Source organism: Physcomitrium patens, chromosome 23 (genome assembly GCF_059467195.1).
Source record: "Physcomitrium patens ecotype Gransden chromosome 23, ASM5946719v1, whole genome shotgun sequence".
NCBI lineage: Eukaryota > Viridiplantae > Streptophyta > Bryopsida > Funariales > Funariaceae > Physcomitrium > Physcomitrium patens.
Window position 1 is genome coordinate 2,395,145 of NC_143432.1, and position 18,472 is coordinate 2,413,616.

Sequence of the window (18,472 nt, forward strand, 5' to 3'; positions counted from 1 at the left end):
TTACACGTGTATTTTATTGTTAAGTAGGGTGTAGATTATAAAAGAACACCTTGATTGTCCATCTCTTGACTAATGTATACAAAAATTAAAACTACAACCAATTCTCATTAAATTGTATGCATCTATGAAGATAGTTTCAGCCTAAAATTATTCTACAAATTAAAAATAGGAGGTAATTTAACTTGAAAGGAATTAAAAAAATAAATTCTTAAAGCGTGCATTTGGGGGTGAAACTCTTAACCTTGAAAGGTATAGAGAGTCCTCGAGATGAAATATGCCACAATTGGATGATAAATAGGCCATAAGGACTCGCAGAATAAATAACCTATCCATCCATTGTACATCCATCCATTTACATCCATCCATTGTACATCCATCCATTGTACATCCATCCATTGTACATCCATCCATCGAGAAAGTTCTTCTTCCACAGCGTCCTGAGCTTGAGCTTGAGCACAGCGGAGCTCTGGTGTTGCACGATTGAGCAGATTGCGTCGGCTTTGCAGTTCGGATCGTTGGCTTTTGCATGTTCCCTGCCAAACATTCCGCATCTCGGCAATCGGATTACAGTTATTGATAAGGTAGCAGGGAGCATGATATGAGTTTGAATCTTGGTTTTTCAGGTTAGTTATTAGGAGTTGGAGCTCCCAGACTGGAGAGAGTGCACATCCTGTGTGATGCTTTGTTAGTTGGGGCGCGCGCAATGGGTTTCTGCGAGTGTTAGTGAAGTGCATATGAGCTGCGATTCGTAGTACATGATGCAGTTTAGTTGCGTTCGAAAATGGCGTGAGTTGTAAGGTTAGGGGAGTTTAGGGTTTTGGGGTTTATTGGACCGCGCAGAGGATTGCTTCCGGGGGTAAGCGGAGTTGTATCGCTGCGCTCTTGCTTATCATTCGAATAGAAAGATGGCCCAGAATTTGGGAGGAGCTGCGCGGAATGCTGGGAACTGCGTGGGCAAGTTGTGGAGACAGCAGGTGTGGAGGCAGGGCATTTGGAAAACAGACAGTGTACTGAATGGTGACGGAATTGCGACAGTTTCCCAAGCAAGCGGAAGTGTGCCCGAGCTCCGACGGTTTTTCTCTTCATGCAGAGCAGGACAGTTCTTACCCCGGGTTTCGGGACTGCAGAAGCAAGCATTAGACAGGCGGTTTTACTACACCGATCCGCGAGGCGTTGTGCATTTCAAAAAGAGAGGGCCTTCTGTGTGGATTGAAGAAAGTCGCGGTGGTGGTCGGGCGGGGCAGAAAAAGATCCTGATCCTTCTAGGTGCTGCAGGAAGTTTGTCTGCGTATGTATACTTCACCAATTTGCAGACCGTACCCTACACTCACCGGAAACACTTTGTCTTGGTTGGGCCGGGCATGGAGCGTAATTTGGGGGAACAGGAATTTAAGAATGTAAAACTTCGGCTCCTCTGACGAAAATCCATATGATTTTCTCATTTTTGATAAGCTGCTACTGCAATCTCTCGTCACTTTGACCATTCCTGAAATTGTCTACAATTCAACTTGCCTCCCAAATCTTCCGCTCACCGTCTCCAGTTTTGATTCACTTTTCCCTCGAATTTGAAATTAGCGTCTATACTCCACGAAACCGCTGATCCATCCAATTCGCAAGCTTAACTGCAATGCCGTAGTTCACATACGCAGTGCTTGTTGAGAACTAATCTAAGTCCTTCGTTTACAAGAAGTATTCAGGCCTTGTACATCCAACCATTCATGTATGTCAATGTCATAGTGGAGTACTGCATGATATAATTGTTGAGCTATTTGTATTTATTAAATGTATATGCGGTCAGGTTTCATTTGCAGACAGTTTCTACTCTCTAAGTGTATATTGTCAAATGCGCAGGTGAAGCAGGAGATGTCGGCAATGATCCTTCCTCCAATACATCCCGAGAGTGTTCGCGTCCGCAGAATTGCGAGGGATGTGATTGAGGCGACTATGGCAGGGACGAAGACACAGAGCTGGGATCACATGGAGCAGCATTCCCTTATACCACACCCATCTTTAGGCGATGCGCATCCACAACCCAACCCCGCGACTACAAGGCTTGAACCCTACAAGGCACCTGAAGATGTGTATGGGAATGAAAAGATAGAGGACGACATGTGGGTGGATAAGAGCAGAAAGAAAGGCTTGGATCAAGGATCGGAGGGTTACACTGCGCACTTGAATACTTTTAAGTGGGAAGTCATCGTGGTAGATCAAGATATTATGAACGCGTTCTGTCTTCCTGGAGGCAAGATCGTCGTCTTCACGGGGCTGCTCAACAAATTTCGATCAGACACTGAAATTGCAACCGTTCTTGGTCACGAGGTAAATATCATCATTTTCATTACTTTCTGATTGAGCGTGAAGTTCCCAATGTGACACAGATTACGGAGTTTAATTATCATGTTGCTTCATTCTGCAGTTAGGGAAGTTTATTCTTAGTGTTTCAGCGTCTCTGGTTCTCACCTTATTGTCTTCCACTTCTGTTACTTACTGTCACAGGAATGACGTTTTAGCTATATGTCCATTAACTCCCAGCTTTGACCTGAATCGAGTATTGCCAGGTTGGACACGTGGTGGCTCGGCACGGGGCAGAGAAGCTGACGCAGGGAGTGTGGCTAGGCTTCTTGCAGCTCATCGTTCTGTCAATCGTTTATATGCCTGCCCTAGTGTCCAGCACTTCAAATCTTCTTCTTACACTTCCTTTCTCAAGGAGGTAAGCGAGGCCTGGCTATGGCATAACTCTTCTGCAGTATCGTTTTTGACCTCCAATTTGTGGTTCTAACGTCAATTTTTATTATGAATTTCGCATGTTATGTCAACAAAAATATTGTTCACATTATAGTTTGAAACTTCTTTCATCTGTCTTTAAGCTTAGTTTAGGCGTGAGTGTGAGGTTAAGAATGAGGAGTTTCCTTTCAACGAGTCTCAATTACTGGTTGATAATGGGTAACTTGACAATTGCTCTCTAAACCAGTTGCTGTTACTTTACTGCAGTATGAACACCCTTGTCTGCATTGAGATAGCATTATAAATTGCAGTCTAATGATCTTTGAACGAGGGCATGATAGTTTATTTTGACGCAGTTTAGCATCCAATACATGCTTATGAGGTATTGACCCAACCCCATACACGTCTTGCACAGGATGGAGTCTGAAGCAGATCACATCGGCTTGATGCTAATGGCAGCTGCGGGCTACAATCCCAGAATCGCACCTACAGTCTACGAGAAAATGGCTCAATTGGGAAAAGAACCTGAGTTGTTGCAATACGCTTCCTCTCATCCATCTGGCAAGAAACGAGCTGAAGCACTGCGAGAAAGTACCACTATGCAGGAAGCTGTAAGAATATACAGCGACAGATTGGCTGGCCAGGGTGAAATACATGGATTTCTGTGAAGACCAAGTTCTCTATATAATTGCCTTATCAAACTTTGCAGCATGCCCATTCTTGGTATCTTCGAGCAGACGATAGATTCCCTGTATTGAAGCTCCAGAAGTCTGCTATGTGAGCCAGTTATCTGTTTGAACTGTTGTGTTTCCAGCTCTGTAAATAATCGTTCCGGTCACAATGTCTTGCAGCTGTGGTTACAATGTGCAGGACATATGAGAAAGATTACGTAATTCAGAAGCCATTGCTGTGCATTTTATTTATTTATTTTTATAGTACCATAGGTCTCGTCCCAATCACATTAACACGTGCCATTCGATTTCGGCACGTTTCACCAATCATTGTTCTAGTTTATTTTATTACAACAGTACCTGACATTGTTTCACCAATCATTATTTTATTTTATTACAACAGTAACTTCCACGATGAGGTCGGTTACTGGTTAATTATCTAAATTGAGAATCTCATCTAGATTTTTACAAACTTCTGGTGTGACGCTGACTTTTATCCCCGTTAATTTGAAGACGGATATGTACGTTCCGGCTTTTGGGCTCCGTTCATGGTAGTATGAACAAACACAATTCTTAAGCCTTCCTGTAGCTCTTGTCCTGCCCTCCGTAAGCAAGAGCATCGGTGGGGTTAACCACAGTTAGTCCGTTCATTTTCCAGCTTGCAACCCGTCAACACTCATCATCAAATGGCGGATCTGATTGGCCCTCCCATCGACATTGTCATACTCTACTGCTCAAATCAGTGCTTTGCGCGTGAAAGGTTAAGCTTGCAGTATTCAATATCGCCGACGGCATTCATGACTTTCGAAGATGAGCACAGTCGGGGGAGTCGCCTCCACGAATAGGTTGTGGAATATGCTGGGGAGCTTTTGGGCAATTGGGGCTCATGAAATGAACCCTCTTCATCAACGCTGATCAAGGTTTAGAAGGGCTGGTTGTCTTTCACATCTCGACATTAGGAAACAATCAGTCACTGCGAAGAGTTACCGATTTATGGCACCTAAATTCAACACTTACTTATAATGCAATTTTTACAAAGCTAAGCATATTTGAGGATGGTTTTGAGTACCCGAGAAGTTTTTGCGTTTAGTTGCGCGGGCTATGGGATAGAAGAAACCTGGAGAATGATGAGGGCGCCGAATTCGGACAGACAAGATTCCCAAGACTCATCCAGTTTAATTCCCGGGCATCTCAACTGAGGTAGGCGGAGAATAAGAAGTAGCATCAAATGCCCAAGCTCGTCGTTGTTCTATCTGACCCCTGACAGCTCTGGCTCTCAATCCTCCTCGCTCTTTTGCAGTCCCCTTCCCGTTTTCTGTGTCAATCGCCACGTACAGGCTCTGCCCAATTCCACTGCGGACGTTCACAGCAATTCCTGCTTCAACCGAGTTGTCTGTGAGTTCGGTCGGACGCTTTGGTCTGTAATTTGGAAGTGACTGCACGGTAGAGTCTTGGCTCTGCACCTCGTCGATGATGAGAATCTTGGTTGAGCGTTGGGGTCATGCATTTGCGCTGATTTGAAGACAACTGAAGACTAATCGCGGTTGTTTGGGGGTGGTTGCTTTTGCACGAGAGAGTTTTAGATGTTGAAACGTGGTGAGTTTCGGATTTAATCGAAGTGGGGATCAGATTATTAAGTTCCTTCTTGGACCTTGCAGGTGTAATTTGGTTCCTGGAGCAACTTTTGAATGTAGCAGAATTGGTCAGTTTTGTGGGTTCGTTTGATTGATGGTTGGTTACCAGTTTTGGATTACTTTGGTGATATATTTTTGATGATCGATTGAAAATGGTGGGAGGCAGTAGTGGTGTCGGTGCTGGAGATCTCAATTGTTGGTTTGATAGTTTTGCGCTCAGATTACAAGGAAAGATTCGCTCAAGCTCTGTAGCGTTTGAATTTGGTTCCACCACCTCGAGGGGGCTCGGCTCTGGATTCTTTCGTGAAGTTCTTTAATTTGGCGCTCGGTTCAATTTTTCAGACACCAATAAGCAATCGCGTGTTCGTACATTGTTCGCTCACAAAGAACTTCTACAGTCTGTGTTTCAATGACTTTTGGAGTGTTTTCTCCGGTTTTGTTAGCACGACTTCGACGGAATTCGACAGGGTTATCAGCTCTTCTTTAGAACAGATAGATTACACTGCAAATGTTCTTGCAAGATCACCGTATTTTTGTACCGTTTTTGGAGGGTGAATCGTTTCACCTCTGAAAGATATTCGAGCTCTGACATCTGCTTTGAAAGGTGATCGAGCTGAAGAGCAGATGTTAGTTTGTAGGTTGACACCTCTGCATTGCTCGCCCAGATGTTACATAAACTTTCAAGTCACAGGCGCATGAGTTAATTCCAATCCGATGAAGACTATTGTCGAATTCTCCAAGTGCTTGAGATTATTAGGTCCAGATTCAACCCGGGAGTGTTGCAAGAATTGGGGGTTTTAGGAGCGCTGTTCATGGAAAAATTCTCCACGGAAGGTGGACATGTATCGGACTGTACTATCGGCTACCATTTTCGGTGAATGTTAGCATCATGAGGGTTTCCAAATCATCAATCACTCTCCTTACTGACTGGATTTGGTTTTTATCCCTGACGCACGAAATTGTGGGATGAATTTCTTGAAACTGGTATAATCAATATCACGTCGGTTTCATTCGATGGAAATGGCCGCTATGGGTCAATGCAGTGGCGATGAGGTGGACAGAGATGACCCGCTGCTGATCACCACAGTGCGAGCAAGACTCAACAGAGAGAGGAAGGTCAAGAAAGTTGGGCGAAAAATTGTGAAAGAGTTGGTGAGAGATGACAATGAAAGGGCAGATGCGGATAATTCGCAGGAGGAACAAGGCATGCTGAGCCCTCGAAGGTATCTGATAAGATTCTGAAGTTTGGATGGATGCAATATCTGTGATACCTCATTTTCCTAAAGAATCTCAACAAGTGATAAGGAGTGTCTGTAAATAGTGTAAAGTGCAGAGCATGAGAAGGAAATAAATTCTATGTACTAAAACATATCCATTATTATTCCCACTGACATGGTTGGTGACCGTGTGATCACTACCGATTTTTTGTTCAATTTTGGAAGAATATTCTTGGACCTTAAAATCTTTAATACTGGATGTGTGCATGTGTAGGTATCAACAACAAGCCTTCGAAGCAGCATTAAACAAGAACACTATATTGTATTTAGAGACCGGATGTGGGAAAACGCTTGTCGCGGTGCTATTGATAAAATCTCTCGCGAAGAATACGAGATTGGAAAACGACAAGCGCTTGATTGTGTTCCTTGCACCCACGGTTATTCTAGTTCAACAAGTACACACCTTTTCTAGTGCAGAAATTATTAACTAAGTTCTTCGGACTACTCTAAAGTCGATGTCGACTTCATACGTCAACCATACGTAGAAACTTCTGTTCGGGTTCACATTTTGCTGTTTTGAGCTTAAGTTGTGCTATAGCTTAGGTTATACTGCGTGGCTTTAGACTGGAGTTTGGTGCAACAATGACTGCACACTCTTCAAAAACAAAGGTATGCTAATTAAATTCTAACGTTTTGTTTGATTTTGATTTCGGTCAGCAAGCGCGTGTAATCAGAATTCATACCGATTTAAACGTGGGTGAGTACTACGGCTCCAAGAATGTGGATACCTGGAGCCGTGCAGAATGGCAAACCCAGATAGCTGAAGTTGAGGTTTGCACTTGAGCAGAACTCTCTTTTGATTTTGTGTAGTGTAGGATTTTACAAGCTCGCTGCAATCTAGCAGAAGGTTTGAGGTTTTCAGATTTTTGTCACATCAGTCCCAGATCTAATTTTAGAACCTTCGTAGGTCATGGTGATGACACCACAGGTCTTTCTGAACAACTTACAACACGGTTTCTTGAAGATGAACATCGTCGAGCTTCTCATTTTCGATGAATGCCATCATGCTCATAAAAATCACGCCTATGCCCAGATTATGAAGGTAGTACTGAATCTTTATGTTACTCTTAGGACTTCAATTGCAGGCGAGGCTTCTGGCTTGTGCTCATCATCAGTGAAGGGTTTTCGTTCTAAATGGGGGGCTGAGTTTCTATTGGCGTGAAAATAGTATTGAAGTAAATATGAATTCCCCTCACATTGTGCTAAACTTGCAAGAGAACTAAGCTCATCCTGCATGTTGAAATCGCTTGGCGGGACAGGGTTTTTATCACGTTAATGTAGATAAAGGGCGATTGCCGAGGATCTTTGGTATGACTGCATCGCCTGTGACAAAAAAGGGTAAATACAATACCTCTTCCCGGTTGATGATTAATTACAATGTCTTGTCCGAGTTACATCCCCTTTGACCTGCTCTAACTCTTTTTGTTTATCAAGGGGTGAAATCATCTATCGGAGCTGCTGAACAACTCTTTGGGCTAGAGGACTTGCTTAAATCTGAGGTAAACATCATGCATTTTGCATGCATCAATGTATTATATATATATATATATATATATATATATATATATATATATATATATGTGTGTGTGTGTGTGTGTGTAAAGACAAATAAAATAATCTGAACCTTTATGGACAAGCAACATCGTTAGGCTAACTAAAGATATTTAACTTCTATTTCAGGGCAACGATAGCTGCGTAGTTTGATTTAATTAAAGTTGATCAATGTGGAAACAGGTCTTCGCATTCAAAGACAGAGAGGAGATTGAGTTCGTAGTTCCTACTGCAATTACTGTTGAGGAGTACTATGATGCACCAAATCTGGACATCCTTGCACCATATAAAGAAGAGATAGAGGCGCTGATAATTAAAGTGGGATATTTTTGCTCTTTGTTTCATTAACTGTGCTTCAAATAGATTTTTTTCTGCTGAAACCTTTTCTTCTGGATATTTACTTTAGTATAATTGACTTGTGAAGGTTATGGTGCTTGTTCACGTTTATTCTCGCCTGCATTGGGTCAATGCTAGCGTGATGACTGTATGGAGTTGTGTTTAGTTGATTCATTTATGGCGTGCTTGACTGACATCTTTGGTTCTTCCAGTTTGAGAAAGCTCACACCGATGCTGTGGCCAGCGTGCAAGCTGAGTTTAAAGATCAAACCGAGTTTATTTATAAGCTCAAGGAGAGGGCTAATCGATTTCATCGGGATGTTCAATTTTGCTTGGAGGAACTTGGTTTGTGGTGTGCATCCAAGGTTGATTAGAATTCTGGCACTTGTTTCCCAGCGTGCCTAATATATCAATTTTAACCAGCACGGTGTCTTGCAAATTCTTTGCGAATCAATCTTTTGTATGTGTGGAAAGATATTAGTACACAAAATACTGGAGAAGATTTAGAATGACAATGATCTATTATATTAACTGGGCTGTATTGTGTCTTCATGCATGGATTAACACGTGTTTGGTTATAAAGTTTCAGTTTTAGATGCTTTTGACAGGACTCAATAATCTATACATCTGATTTTTCGAACGTCGTAAATCATGAATGTGATTCTAATTCATTTACTTGTGCGTCGTAACTGTGTCCTGTAGGCTGCAGAATATTTGTTCAAAGTTGACAATGGCCTTGAGGGGTTTGGGGAGGCTATACAAGCTTTCAAACGTAACCTAAATCTCTTTATGAGAGAAACGTGTGGTTTATTGAAATCAGCTGTACCTGAAGGTAGTGCTAGGCTCGTCAAAAGTTCTTAATGTATCAAAAATAAGTGACTAACCTCAATCTGTGTCACTGGATAGGTCACTTGTTTTTCACCTGGGTGGATCATTTTTTCCGGTCGAAGCTTATGTGTCATGCCAGATTGTGTCATCATGTATGACTTGTCGAGGCTCACTGTATTAAGTTGCTTCTCAGGGTGGACTGCTGCTCAGACGGCAGAAGAACTTCAGGATGCTGTAAGCAAAGGATACTTGACTCCAAAGGTCTATCATTTGATAGGGGTTTTGTTCCACAAAAGGTGAGACATCAGAATAGGAAATTTAAAGAATTTTAAGTATCATTGATTAGTTGGTTTTTTTAGCTGGATTCAGGTATGAAATTCTGATCTATTGTTGTGGATACTGATGAATTGTTTTTAGTCTTTCCGTTTTTTGCTTTGAAAAATTCCTTAATTTGTGTTCCCTCGAGATACATTTTTGTCGTTTTTGGTAAGTTGTCTGTCGTCATCTTAACCTACATCTATTGTTTAATGTTACTCTTGCATTCTGGTCCCTCTTAGATTTAGCAACTTGCGTGATTATCATAAATACCCTAGTTGATCCTCTAATATAATGAGTTGGCAGATCAATGAAGGATGTAAAACGCATAATATTTGTGGAGAGACGAATGGCTGCTGTAGTTCTTGCCTACTTAGTGAATGACTTGCAATGTCTCCGCGAAAATTTCCGCTCAGAATCAATCTGCGGAGCAAGTATTGGACCACATACTACTCGGAGAGAACAGCAATGCACCATGACTGCGTTTAATAAAGGAGAGGTGGAGCTTTTTATGATTTGCATCTTTTTTGTGTGAATTATATTTAGGGGCACCCGGTCTCTTTGCTCAAATTCTACTTTTGCCACTTCTATTATGTTGATAGACATGTACACAGCCTTGTTCTGTTTGAGTTTTTTTTTTTTTTTTTTTTTTTTTTTAACATGTAAGTGATTTTGATAAAATCAGATCAACCTGCTGGTAGCCACTGAACTTGCAGAAGAAGGCATTGACGTCAAAAACTGTGGTGAGGTGATACGATTCAACCTACCAAAAACTCTTCGTAGCAACATACAATCTCGTGGACGTGCCCGTCGGTCTGGGTCTACTTATATCGTGTTCTTGGAAAGGTTAGTCCAATCACAGCTACATAGTTTTAGGTTTTGTATCATGAGTGATGATTTAAGTATTCAAATCATGGAGTCTTTTGGTCATCTGTTTGATTAATGTATCTTGATGTAGGGGTAATGGGGCACAGAGAGATCAATTTTCGAAGATAAAACAAAGCGAGTTGTCTGTGAGAGATGAGGCTATTTCTCGAGTGCACATACATGCTAGCAGCGCACACAACAGCTGTTTGCCAATATGTGAACCACTTAAGACTTACCGAGTTGATTGCACTGGCGCCTCTGTCAACACTGAAACAAGCATTGAACTTGTCAACCGGTTTTGTTCCAAGTTGCCGCGTGACGAGTAAGGACCTTTTCTGCTTGTATTCCCTGTTTTTATCTTTTAAATATAACACATGTATTTTATTCTTCCATCAGATTTTCCAGCATTTGATAATAGGTCCAGCTTGAAAAGCTGTATATGTTATAAATACATGCAATCCTCTTTCTACACTTGTTATGTTTCCGTTATCTAATCAGTAATTTAAGAATCGCTACGTTTGTTTATCAGGTCTTACACTCCAAAAGCAGAGTATTTGTCTCAGAAGGTAGGCTTACTTTATAAATGTGACATCAAGTTACCGTTTGGTTCTCCTATTTATGAAGTACTCGGGGAACCACAAAGAACCTCTCGACTAGCAAAACAAGCAACTGCATTAGAAGCATGTACACAGTTGCATAAAGCAGGAGCACTTGATGATAATTTATTACCTTCATTGGATTTCGAATTGGCTGCCGATGTAGAAAAGATTATGCAACCGAAGAATTCCTCTGGTTTTGGTACGGGACTATTCCTAATGTTTTCTTCGTTTCTTGAATCAAAAAATCTCTCTGGCTGACTTCACTAGCCTCCAGGAGCGGAATAGGGAATGGGGTTTATTTGTTTTAATCCAACCAAAGACCAAATGTACTTTTTGTTGATTCGAATATCTTGAGTCTAGGATTCATTGTTTGCATTTTCTTTGTAGGTACCACGGCGCAAAAGGAACTTCATTCTGTTGCAGAAGCGGAAGCCTTCACTGGCCACTGGCACACTAGCAGCAGTGGTGCAGTATTGTTTGCCTACTATATGTCATTTGATATTCATCCCGTTGAAGATGAGATGCACGCAAACTTCGTGTTGCTTATCGGAGCTGCCCTTGATGATGATGTTTCAAAGTTAGAGATTGAACTATGCTTGACTCGGGGAAGAAAAGCCAAAGCTAAACTTTCACCACTAGGACGTACTACACTCACAGCTGATCAGGTATCTGGTATCTCTCCGTATTGTATGTGCTTCGAAGAAGGACTAGTCATCAATATTGCGCTTACGTTAAATGTACAGTTTAAGATGATTTTGGATTGCAGTGACTCCTCTGAGTACCTTGGTTCTTCCTTCCAGATGTTCAAAGATTATATACATCTTCTGTATTGCATCGTTATTGTCAACTCGCAGAGTTTGACAAGTTTTATTCTATTTGGAAAACGTTAACAATTTCTTCTAGCATCTCGTTTTAGTCTCTGGAAATTGAAAAGTAGGGGAATCTATGGGTGTTTCCGCTTTCTCTCTTGTTCTAACACAGCCAATTGCTATATGGTGTGCAGTTGAGTAATGCCAAGTTATTTCAGACTATACTGTTCAATGGGATGTTCAGTAAGATGATTCAACCTGTCCAGGAAAACAGGAAACGCAAACGAGAGTCTGCTATATCGTCCTTTCTTACAGAGAGGATGGGTTTATGGAAATCAAATAATGCTTACCTTCTCCTACCAGCTGTATTGGAGGGATCCAATGATGTTGGCACTTTAGCACCAATCGATTGGAAGATCATCCAAGCCACGTCAAGTGTTGTGAAGAACTTGGTCCTGCCTGAGGATCCGGACTTCAAGCATTCTCAACCACGTAAGAGATTTAAATTCCTTGAAATACTTACGCGACCTTTCAGCTTCGTACGAAGGAAACCCCCCGTAAATTGCCTTACCTTCGCTGGAAATCACCAAGTTGCCACTTCGGAACTCGTAGATGTTGCAGTGTTGACTGGTCACACAGGGATAATATACCCTGTCCTTCGTGTTCTCCACGACACGACTGCTCATAGTCAGTTTCCTGGAGAAAAAAATAGAGAATTCAAGACCTATGCTGAATTTTTCAAAATCAAGTAAGTCACAATGCGTGGAGGACGCGGAATGAACTTATTCTAACTCATTATACATTTTCATATTGTCTATTATGATTGTATTATTGGCATCTTATCATGTTCCTTTCACATTTTCATCATCAAGCACAAATGTTTAATTTGAACTTGTCCAATCTTACAGGCATGGACGCATGTTGGAACATCCAAATCAGCCCCTGCTTCAACTAAAGCAAAACCACCGTCCTCACAATTTGCTTCCTGCAGATGCCGGAAAAATTGAAGGTACCCCACGTTTCTTTCGAGCTGCCAAAGAAATCTGTTCTATTGTTTCGATCTCTTAGATGGAAAAAGGGAAGAAAATCAAAGTCTGCTTTAATCAAAGTAATAATGTTTTAAATATGAAATATACACGTTTCGGATCCATTTTCTCTGAACATCACCGGGATCAACTTGCGGACAATTTACGTATACACATGTCTCTTTATGTAGACATATCCGTCGAAATTGTTTTTTTCGTTAAGCGTATGTGTAATTGTTCAGGTCCCACGGGTGCAAGAAAGATGAAAAAAATTCAGAAAACGGAAGCGACTTTGGTGGAAGCACGTAGTGTCGAAGAGGACTTCGAAGTCTACAACATGAAGGATCAAGCAAACAGTTCACTCAGTGAAGTTGAAAAAGTGGTTTCAAAGGCGACAATGCAATCTACATCAGTGGAAATGCCGCCAGAGTTGTGCGTGGTTTTGAAGTTCTCGGCAGCCATAGTACGCTCTGCATATTGGCTACCATCTGTTATGCATCGCATTAAGTCTGTCGTGCTTGCCTCTCAACTGCGACGGTCAATAGATGCTCCCAAAATACCCGTGATGGAGGTATTGTGCTTCCTATGTTTGTCATTGAATATTAAGCTATTTTAATTCTATATTCTCAGGCGGCTTTTTGATAGTTGTGGGATGCAGACACTCAATTTCTACCTCTTGATGCAGAAATCTAGTGTTTCTGGTCGTTCTAGGTTTCTTTGACATTGATTGTAGCTGGCCATCTTACGGTTGCCAGTGATGCAGGTCCTTAAGGCACTTACAACAACCCGTTGTAACGAAAACTTCAATATGGAAGCCCTTGAGTTGTTTGGGGATTCCTTTCTGAAATATGCCGTGAGTCGAAAACTATTTCTTGAGTCAAGTACAGCTAACGAAGGAGTTCTGTCCACAAGGCGTATACGCAGTATTTGCAACGAAGCCTTGCACAAATTAGCTGTCGACCGAGGACTATCTGTACGTCTCTTCTTTTGGAGAATATGTGCAGATTTATTTTATTTTATTGAGTACCTAGGTTTATGCATACCATTTGTATATTCATTATATCTTGGTTTCAGAAGTCTTGGCTTCTTGGTTTTTGTCACAATTAGAGATGAACTCTGTATGTAACGTGATTTACTGTAATGTTTTCCACTTCAAAAGTGGATTTGAAGGTGAATTCTTATTAGTGATGTTTCTCGTCATGATTGTTTGTGATGTTATCAAGATGCGAAAGCTTTTTTACGAGTTCTGAAGTTTAGCTATCGTTGCAGGCATATATTCGTGATTGTCAGTTTGACCCTAGCCGCTGGGCTGCGCCAGGCATGTTGGCTGCGAAGCGGGTTAATTGTCATTGTAAAGAGGATAATTTGTTGAAACCATTCAAATCCACCACTTCCAAGGTTACGGGTGTCTTTGGTAACGAGTTACTTAAGGACAAAATTCAGACAGAGACAATCAAACCACGGATAGGGCTGACTTGCGACAAAGGGCATCGTTATCTCTGCTCAAAGACAATATCAGATGTGACGGAAGCTCTTATAGGTGCTTACCTTGAATATGGTAGAAACTGCGAAGGTGCCTTAAAATTCATGACTTGGGCTGGCATAGACGTGCATTTTGATTCCAAGTTGATGGAGGCTGCAAGTAAAGCGTCACCGGTAGACTTGAGCTATGATTATGGGGAGGATTTGAAAGCTTTTGAGAAAAGGATAGGATACACGTTTAAGAATAAATATCTTCCATTAGAAGCACTGACGCATTTTTCCAACATGGTTGGCGATCAAATTCGCTGCTATCAGGTATACAGTTATCAACTTTGACATCTTTAGATAAACTCCAACATATACTAAGAGCCACTTTTGTAGTAATAGACAGTAGTTTGCGTAAATTTTTTGGATGATTACGTCATGTTTGTTGTGAATCTATTTCCAACAACGTATAGTATATTATTGAATGTTGTTATTTTCTGGCTTCAGAGACTTGAATTCCTCGGAGACGCTGTGCTAGACTTTCTATTGACACGACATCTGTTCACATCGCATCCTACCTCGACCCCTGGACTCTTGACTAGTTTGCGAACGGCATCAGTAAACAACGAGCGTTTTGCGCGGGTAGCTGTTAAACATAGGTTACATTGTTATTTGCGGCATGGATCTGGACGGCTTCTGCATCAGATTGAAGAATTTGTCAAGTCTTTCGAGGCAGCTGATGATGATCAGAAAAATAGTTCATTTGGATTGAATGGACTCGAAGCTCCGAAGGTATGTGATGATGTTTAGGAGTCTTTTACCTTTGCTAATATCTTACTTGTAATGATCGTATCGGGACAGAGAACACCTTACATCTTTACGGTTTATGAGGTTCCTCAATTTAGAGTTTTTTTTTAGGCTCTATGTATTTACAGCAATGGACGTGTGGCTATGACCGTCCTGAATTCATTTAAGATGACATTTAAGAGATTTTTCTGGAGACCATATCCTCCAATTATTTTTGAGTAGGCTTATTTATTACTTACTGAAGTTCTTAAAGTAACAATTTCCCTCTCGTTTTGTCCTGATGCATACAGGTTCTTGGTGACTTGGTAGAGAGTATCGCGGGAGCTATTTTAGTCGACACTTGCTTTGATCTTGATAAAGTGTGGGCAGTCATGATGCCTCTGCTTGAGCCAATTGTCACTCCAGCCACGCTTGACATTCATCCTGTGACCGAACTTGAGGAACTTTGTATGAGCAAAGGATACTCTATTAAATATGGAGTACATAAAGAAGATGAATGTAATTCAAGAGCAATATATGAGGTATGTCTTATACAAATTTGTCTTTCTTACTTTCTGTTTATGTTCCTTGCCTCTGACAATCTGGGCTGTTGCAGAACGATGTTTTGAGATGCTGCTGTGGAGTGTTTTACTCTTGGGTTTGGTTCTGGGCATTTCTATACTCCTGAAACTGTGTTAACCCCGGGATTTAAATTGACTGTCGATATATCTCAGGTCCAAATCAGTGATGAGCTATTCTTTCGTGGAGAATCATGTAAGCCCAAAAAGAAGACAGCTAAAAAAGATGCTGCTGTGAAAGTATTAGCAAAACTTAAGGTAGGCTACATACCTTCACCAACGTGCTTCTTCATTTCGTATTCCGACATAGATAAAGTACAGTTAGGTGCGCAACACTTACCTTTTGTGTACGAGCTTAGGTCATTCTTTCGAAACTGTTTGATAGAAATCAAGATAAACGCTTCGTGATGTGGTATTTACTGGTGCAGAGACACGCATGTGAAGACAAATTGGGGCACGAGATTGTCAACTGCAAACAGGAAATTGAGACTTGTGAAGCACTGGGTAACTCAAATTCAACAAACACAGCACAAGTATTACCCAACGAAAAGAAAGAGCCTAGTTCTGCGATATCTACTTCCAGTCGCGGTGTTTTTGATGACTGCAGTCAGGTCTGTTTGAAAACACTGACTTTTATTTGAGAGTTAAATCATGCCTATTGAAATTTTTCTGTTGTAAGATATTCAAAGCTACACTTCTAGTCTTGGACAACGGTTTCTGTTCCGTCCTTAATAAAGTCCATATTTGCAATGTGAGACTGATATTTAATCCAGAAAAAAAGGTTAGTAAACGATTTAACGTCTGCTCAGAGGCTCGGGAGTTCCTTAGAGCTGCAGAAGTGTACTCTCTCCAGAGTGAATAATTTTGATGAGGACAATTTGGAATATTTCTGAACTCAAGTACGGTACTTGTCTGGTGCAGACACACAAATGCAGAGACATACCTGAAAAGGAGATCATCGGCTGGGATCAAAAACTTGCGTCTTGTGAAGTATTGGCAAACTTTCCACCTGCAGACATGTCACAAATAATCTCAGACGAAAAGTCACAACTTTGTTCCACTCCTAGTACCGTAGTCAGCGAATTAGGTGAGGGCCTGCAAGGTATAGAAGTTAGGACTAGAATGTTACCTACGGTTGGGCTGAGCATACAAACTGATACGGAGTCACTTAGTAACACTACTCAAACTAAGAACTCGTCTTTGGTTACGGAAACTTGCACAATGCTCGCGACAACTTGGGGTGGACTTCAGCCGAAAGGACATAATAGGTCTGAGAATGGTTCCGTCGAAGATGCCATAGCTGCCCGGCATGATGTAGGTGAAGGTCCTGCTAAACTACACATGTCTGCTTCTAAGCACGATTCGGACAAAGTTCCTAAAGTTTTGCCAATTCCAGCAGCTGAGGATTTGATTTCAACCAATACTTTAATTGCGATTCAAGAGCTCAGTAAGAATACACTGTCGGAGAAGAGGTTGGAATCTGAAGATGATGGCAACAGGTCATCCAAAATGCCAAAATATTACTGGTCGCGAGAAGTGGCAGTGACGAACTCTGGAACTATTTCAGATTCTTCTACAGGTAAGACCAAGTCAGTCCTCTTTTGTCCGTCATGTTTCCTGCTATATTTCTGGTAGTGGTATACATGACTGTTCTTTGCGGAGACCTCTATTTAGGGTAGTCACATGAGGATTGTCACTATAATGCAGAAAACCAAATAAATACACAGATAAGTTATACTGCTATGGGTTCCTCAATAATTGCCTTTTTATCATGAACAGTATTGCATTCCACGAGCCACAACCTCGTTAAGCCCTCGGATGAGGTAACGAATTTATTGGATTTTTGCCCATGGACAGCAGCATTGCCTTCAGGTATCGTTTCGTGCTCCAGATGTGTGACAGCCTGTGGAAGTTAATTATTTAATTCATTTTACAAGGAGATTGTTGCTTCATTTATTCCTAAGCTCGTCAGCCCTGTGACATTCAATTGAGTACTTCCTGTTTATATTTGCAGCTCGCAATGCTCTATCTTCTAAGGCCCTTCTGCATACTAACCCTCCATTAGATATTTACTGGTACCGTGCTATGATGTTTTGTAGGAAGTAGTATCTGTGAAGTTCAAAGCCAGACCACAACTTCCGCTAAACCCCACGATGTTGTGGACGTATTGAAGGGTGACGGAATCATGTCTTCCTTTCAACCAAGAAGTCCAGTTCGTGCGAATGACTCAAAGCTGTCTAATTTGCATACGATACAAGGAGCGAAGTGCAGTAGCAAACCTGTGCGAGCTGCCCCGGCAAATTGCAGACAACATCTGAATGAACTTCGCATGAAGAACAAGTGGCTCAGCCTAGCATTTAAATTGATAAACGAAGAAAGCACACATAATGTTCCAAGGTTAGTATTAGCTACATGTGTTGCAATTTTAAGACTATGCTGGTAGTTGTGAGGCATCCGCGAGAGAGAGAGAGAGAGAGAGAGAGAGAGAGTTATTCTTATTATTATTATTATTATTATTATTATTCTTATTGTTGTTGTTGTTGTTGTTGTTGTTATAGAATAAAACACTACATATGGTCGATGTATGACAGTTTTCATATTCTTTAAAGCTTGTTTTTGGCGAATATCTTCATTAAGCTGGTGCCGAGAAGTTTTCACGACTTCGAACATGTCTTCTAGGCTGAAAGTTGTGTACGTGAATAATGGCGGTTTAATTACTGAGGTTAAGTTTGGTAGAATGTGCAGATTCAGGTTTTCCTTGACAGTCGACACGGGGAAAGAGAGGTATGAAAGCCAAGGAGAAGCTAAATCTGGTAAAAAGCAGGGTCAGGAATCTGCAGCATTAGCAATGTTAACTATCTTAAAGCAGAATGGTGTTGCTATATTTGATTGAGTAGTGTGCATTGCTCGTGAAATGAGAGCTTAGTTGTTCTGTGAAGTGTTGCTTATGTAATCTTGTAATTTAAGTTTAAAAAATTACATTATATTCCATTACTTCTGACCCT

General features: G+C 41.2%; 3 protein-coding genes across 5 annotated transcripts; all 3 read left to right on the top strand.

Annotated features, from left to right (window-relative positions):
- Positions 1 to 460: 460 nt before the first annotated feature.
- On the top strand, positions 461 to 3,839 carry LOC112275625 (mitochondrial metalloendopeptidase OMA1). The gene is made up of 4 exons (XM_024506155.3): positions 461 to 1,397; positions 1,852 to 2,319; positions 2,559 to 2,710; positions 3,140 to 3,839. Exons 1-4 carry the CDS (start codon positions 906 to 908, stop codon positions 3,390 to 3,392), a joined length of 1,365 nt encoding a protein of 454 aa, XP_024361923.1. The 5' UTR covers positions 461 to 905; the 3' UTR covers positions 3,393 to 3,839.
- Positions 3,810 to 5,584, top strand: LOC141044862 (uncharacterized). The gene is made up of 6 exons (XM_090246827.1): positions 3,810 to 3,814; positions 4,054 to 4,186; positions 4,486 to 4,595; positions 4,696 to 4,790; positions 5,054 to 5,097; positions 5,372 to 5,584. Exons 1-6 carry the CDS (start codon positions 3,810 to 3,812, stop codon positions 5,582 to 5,584), a joined length of 600 nt encoding a protein of 199 aa, XP_090102953.1.
- A 144-nt stretch (positions 5,585 to 5,728) lies between these two features.
- LOC112275623 (endoribonuclease Dicer homolog 3a) lies at positions 5,729 to 18,461 on the top strand. Of its 3 annotated transcripts, none has more exons than XM_024506140.3 (28): positions 5,729 to 6,252; positions 6,521 to 6,701; positions 6,964 to 7,077; positions 7,214 to 7,348; positions 7,566 to 7,644; positions 7,741 to 7,805; positions 8,041 to 8,175; positions 8,406 to 8,558; positions 8,896 to 9,025; positions 9,215 to 9,317; positions 9,643 to 9,835; positions 10,022 to 10,182; positions 10,295 to 10,525; positions 10,733 to 11,001; positions 11,190 to 11,467; positions 11,806 to 12,359; positions 12,520 to 12,620; positions 12,879 to 13,207; positions 13,400 to 13,609; positions 13,906 to 14,433; positions 14,611 to 14,895; positions 15,201 to 15,431; positions 15,624 to 15,725; positions 15,896 to 16,078; positions 16,389 to 17,046; positions 17,247 to 17,339; positions 17,567 to 17,864; positions 18,204 to 18,461. In XM_024506140.3, exons 1-28 carry the CDS (start codon positions 6,044 to 6,046, stop codon positions 18,358 to 18,360), a joined length of 6,165 nt encoding a protein of 2,054 aa, XP_024361908.1. In that variant the 5' UTR covers positions 5,729 to 6,043; the 3' UTR covers positions 18,361 to 18,461. The 3 variants fall into 3 exon arrangements, with proteins under 3 accessions (XP_024361908.1, XP_024361921.1, XP_090102640.1); XM_024506153.3 differs by having other exon boundaries at positions 5,892 to 6,252; positions 18,213 to 18,461; XM_090246514.1 differs by having other exon boundaries at positions 5,892 to 6,252; positions 7,271 to 7,348.
- Positions 18,462 to 18,472: the final 11 nt, after the last annotated feature.

Coding starts and splice junctions, on each gene's coding strand:
- LOC112275623 (XM_024506140.3), top strand. CDS start 6,044: ATGGAAATGGCCGCTATGGGTCAATGCAGTGGCGATGAGGTGGACAGA. Junction 7,078..7,213: donor CCCAGATAGCTGAAGTTGAG/GTTTGCACTTGA, acceptor GAACCTTCGTAG/GTCATGGTGATGACACCACA. Junction 15,432..15,623: donor ATTCAAGAGCAATATATGAG/GTATGTCTTATA, acceptor GATATATCTCAG/GTCCAAATCAGTGATGAGCT.
- LOC141044862 (XM_090246827.1), top strand. Junction 4,596..4,695: donor TCCCGGGCATCTCAACTGAG/GTAGGCGGAGAA, acceptor GCTCTTTTGCAG/TCCCCTTCCCGTTTTCTGTG. Junction 4,791..5,053: donor CTGCTTCAACCGAGTTGTCT/GTGAGTTCGGTC, acceptor TGGACCTTGCAG/GTGTAATTTGGTTCCTGGAG.
- LOC112275625 (XM_024506155.3), top strand. CDS start 906: ATGGCCCAGAATTTGGGAGGAGCTGCGCGGAATGCTGGGAACTGCGTG. Junction 2,320..2,558: donor CAACCGTTCTTGGTCACGAG/GTAAATATCATC, acceptor GAGTATTGCCAG/GTTGGACACGTGGTGGCTCG. Junction 2,711..3,139: donor ACACTTCCTTTCTCAAGGAG/GTAAGCGAGGCC, acceptor CGTCTTGCACAG/GATGGAGTCTGAAGCAGATC.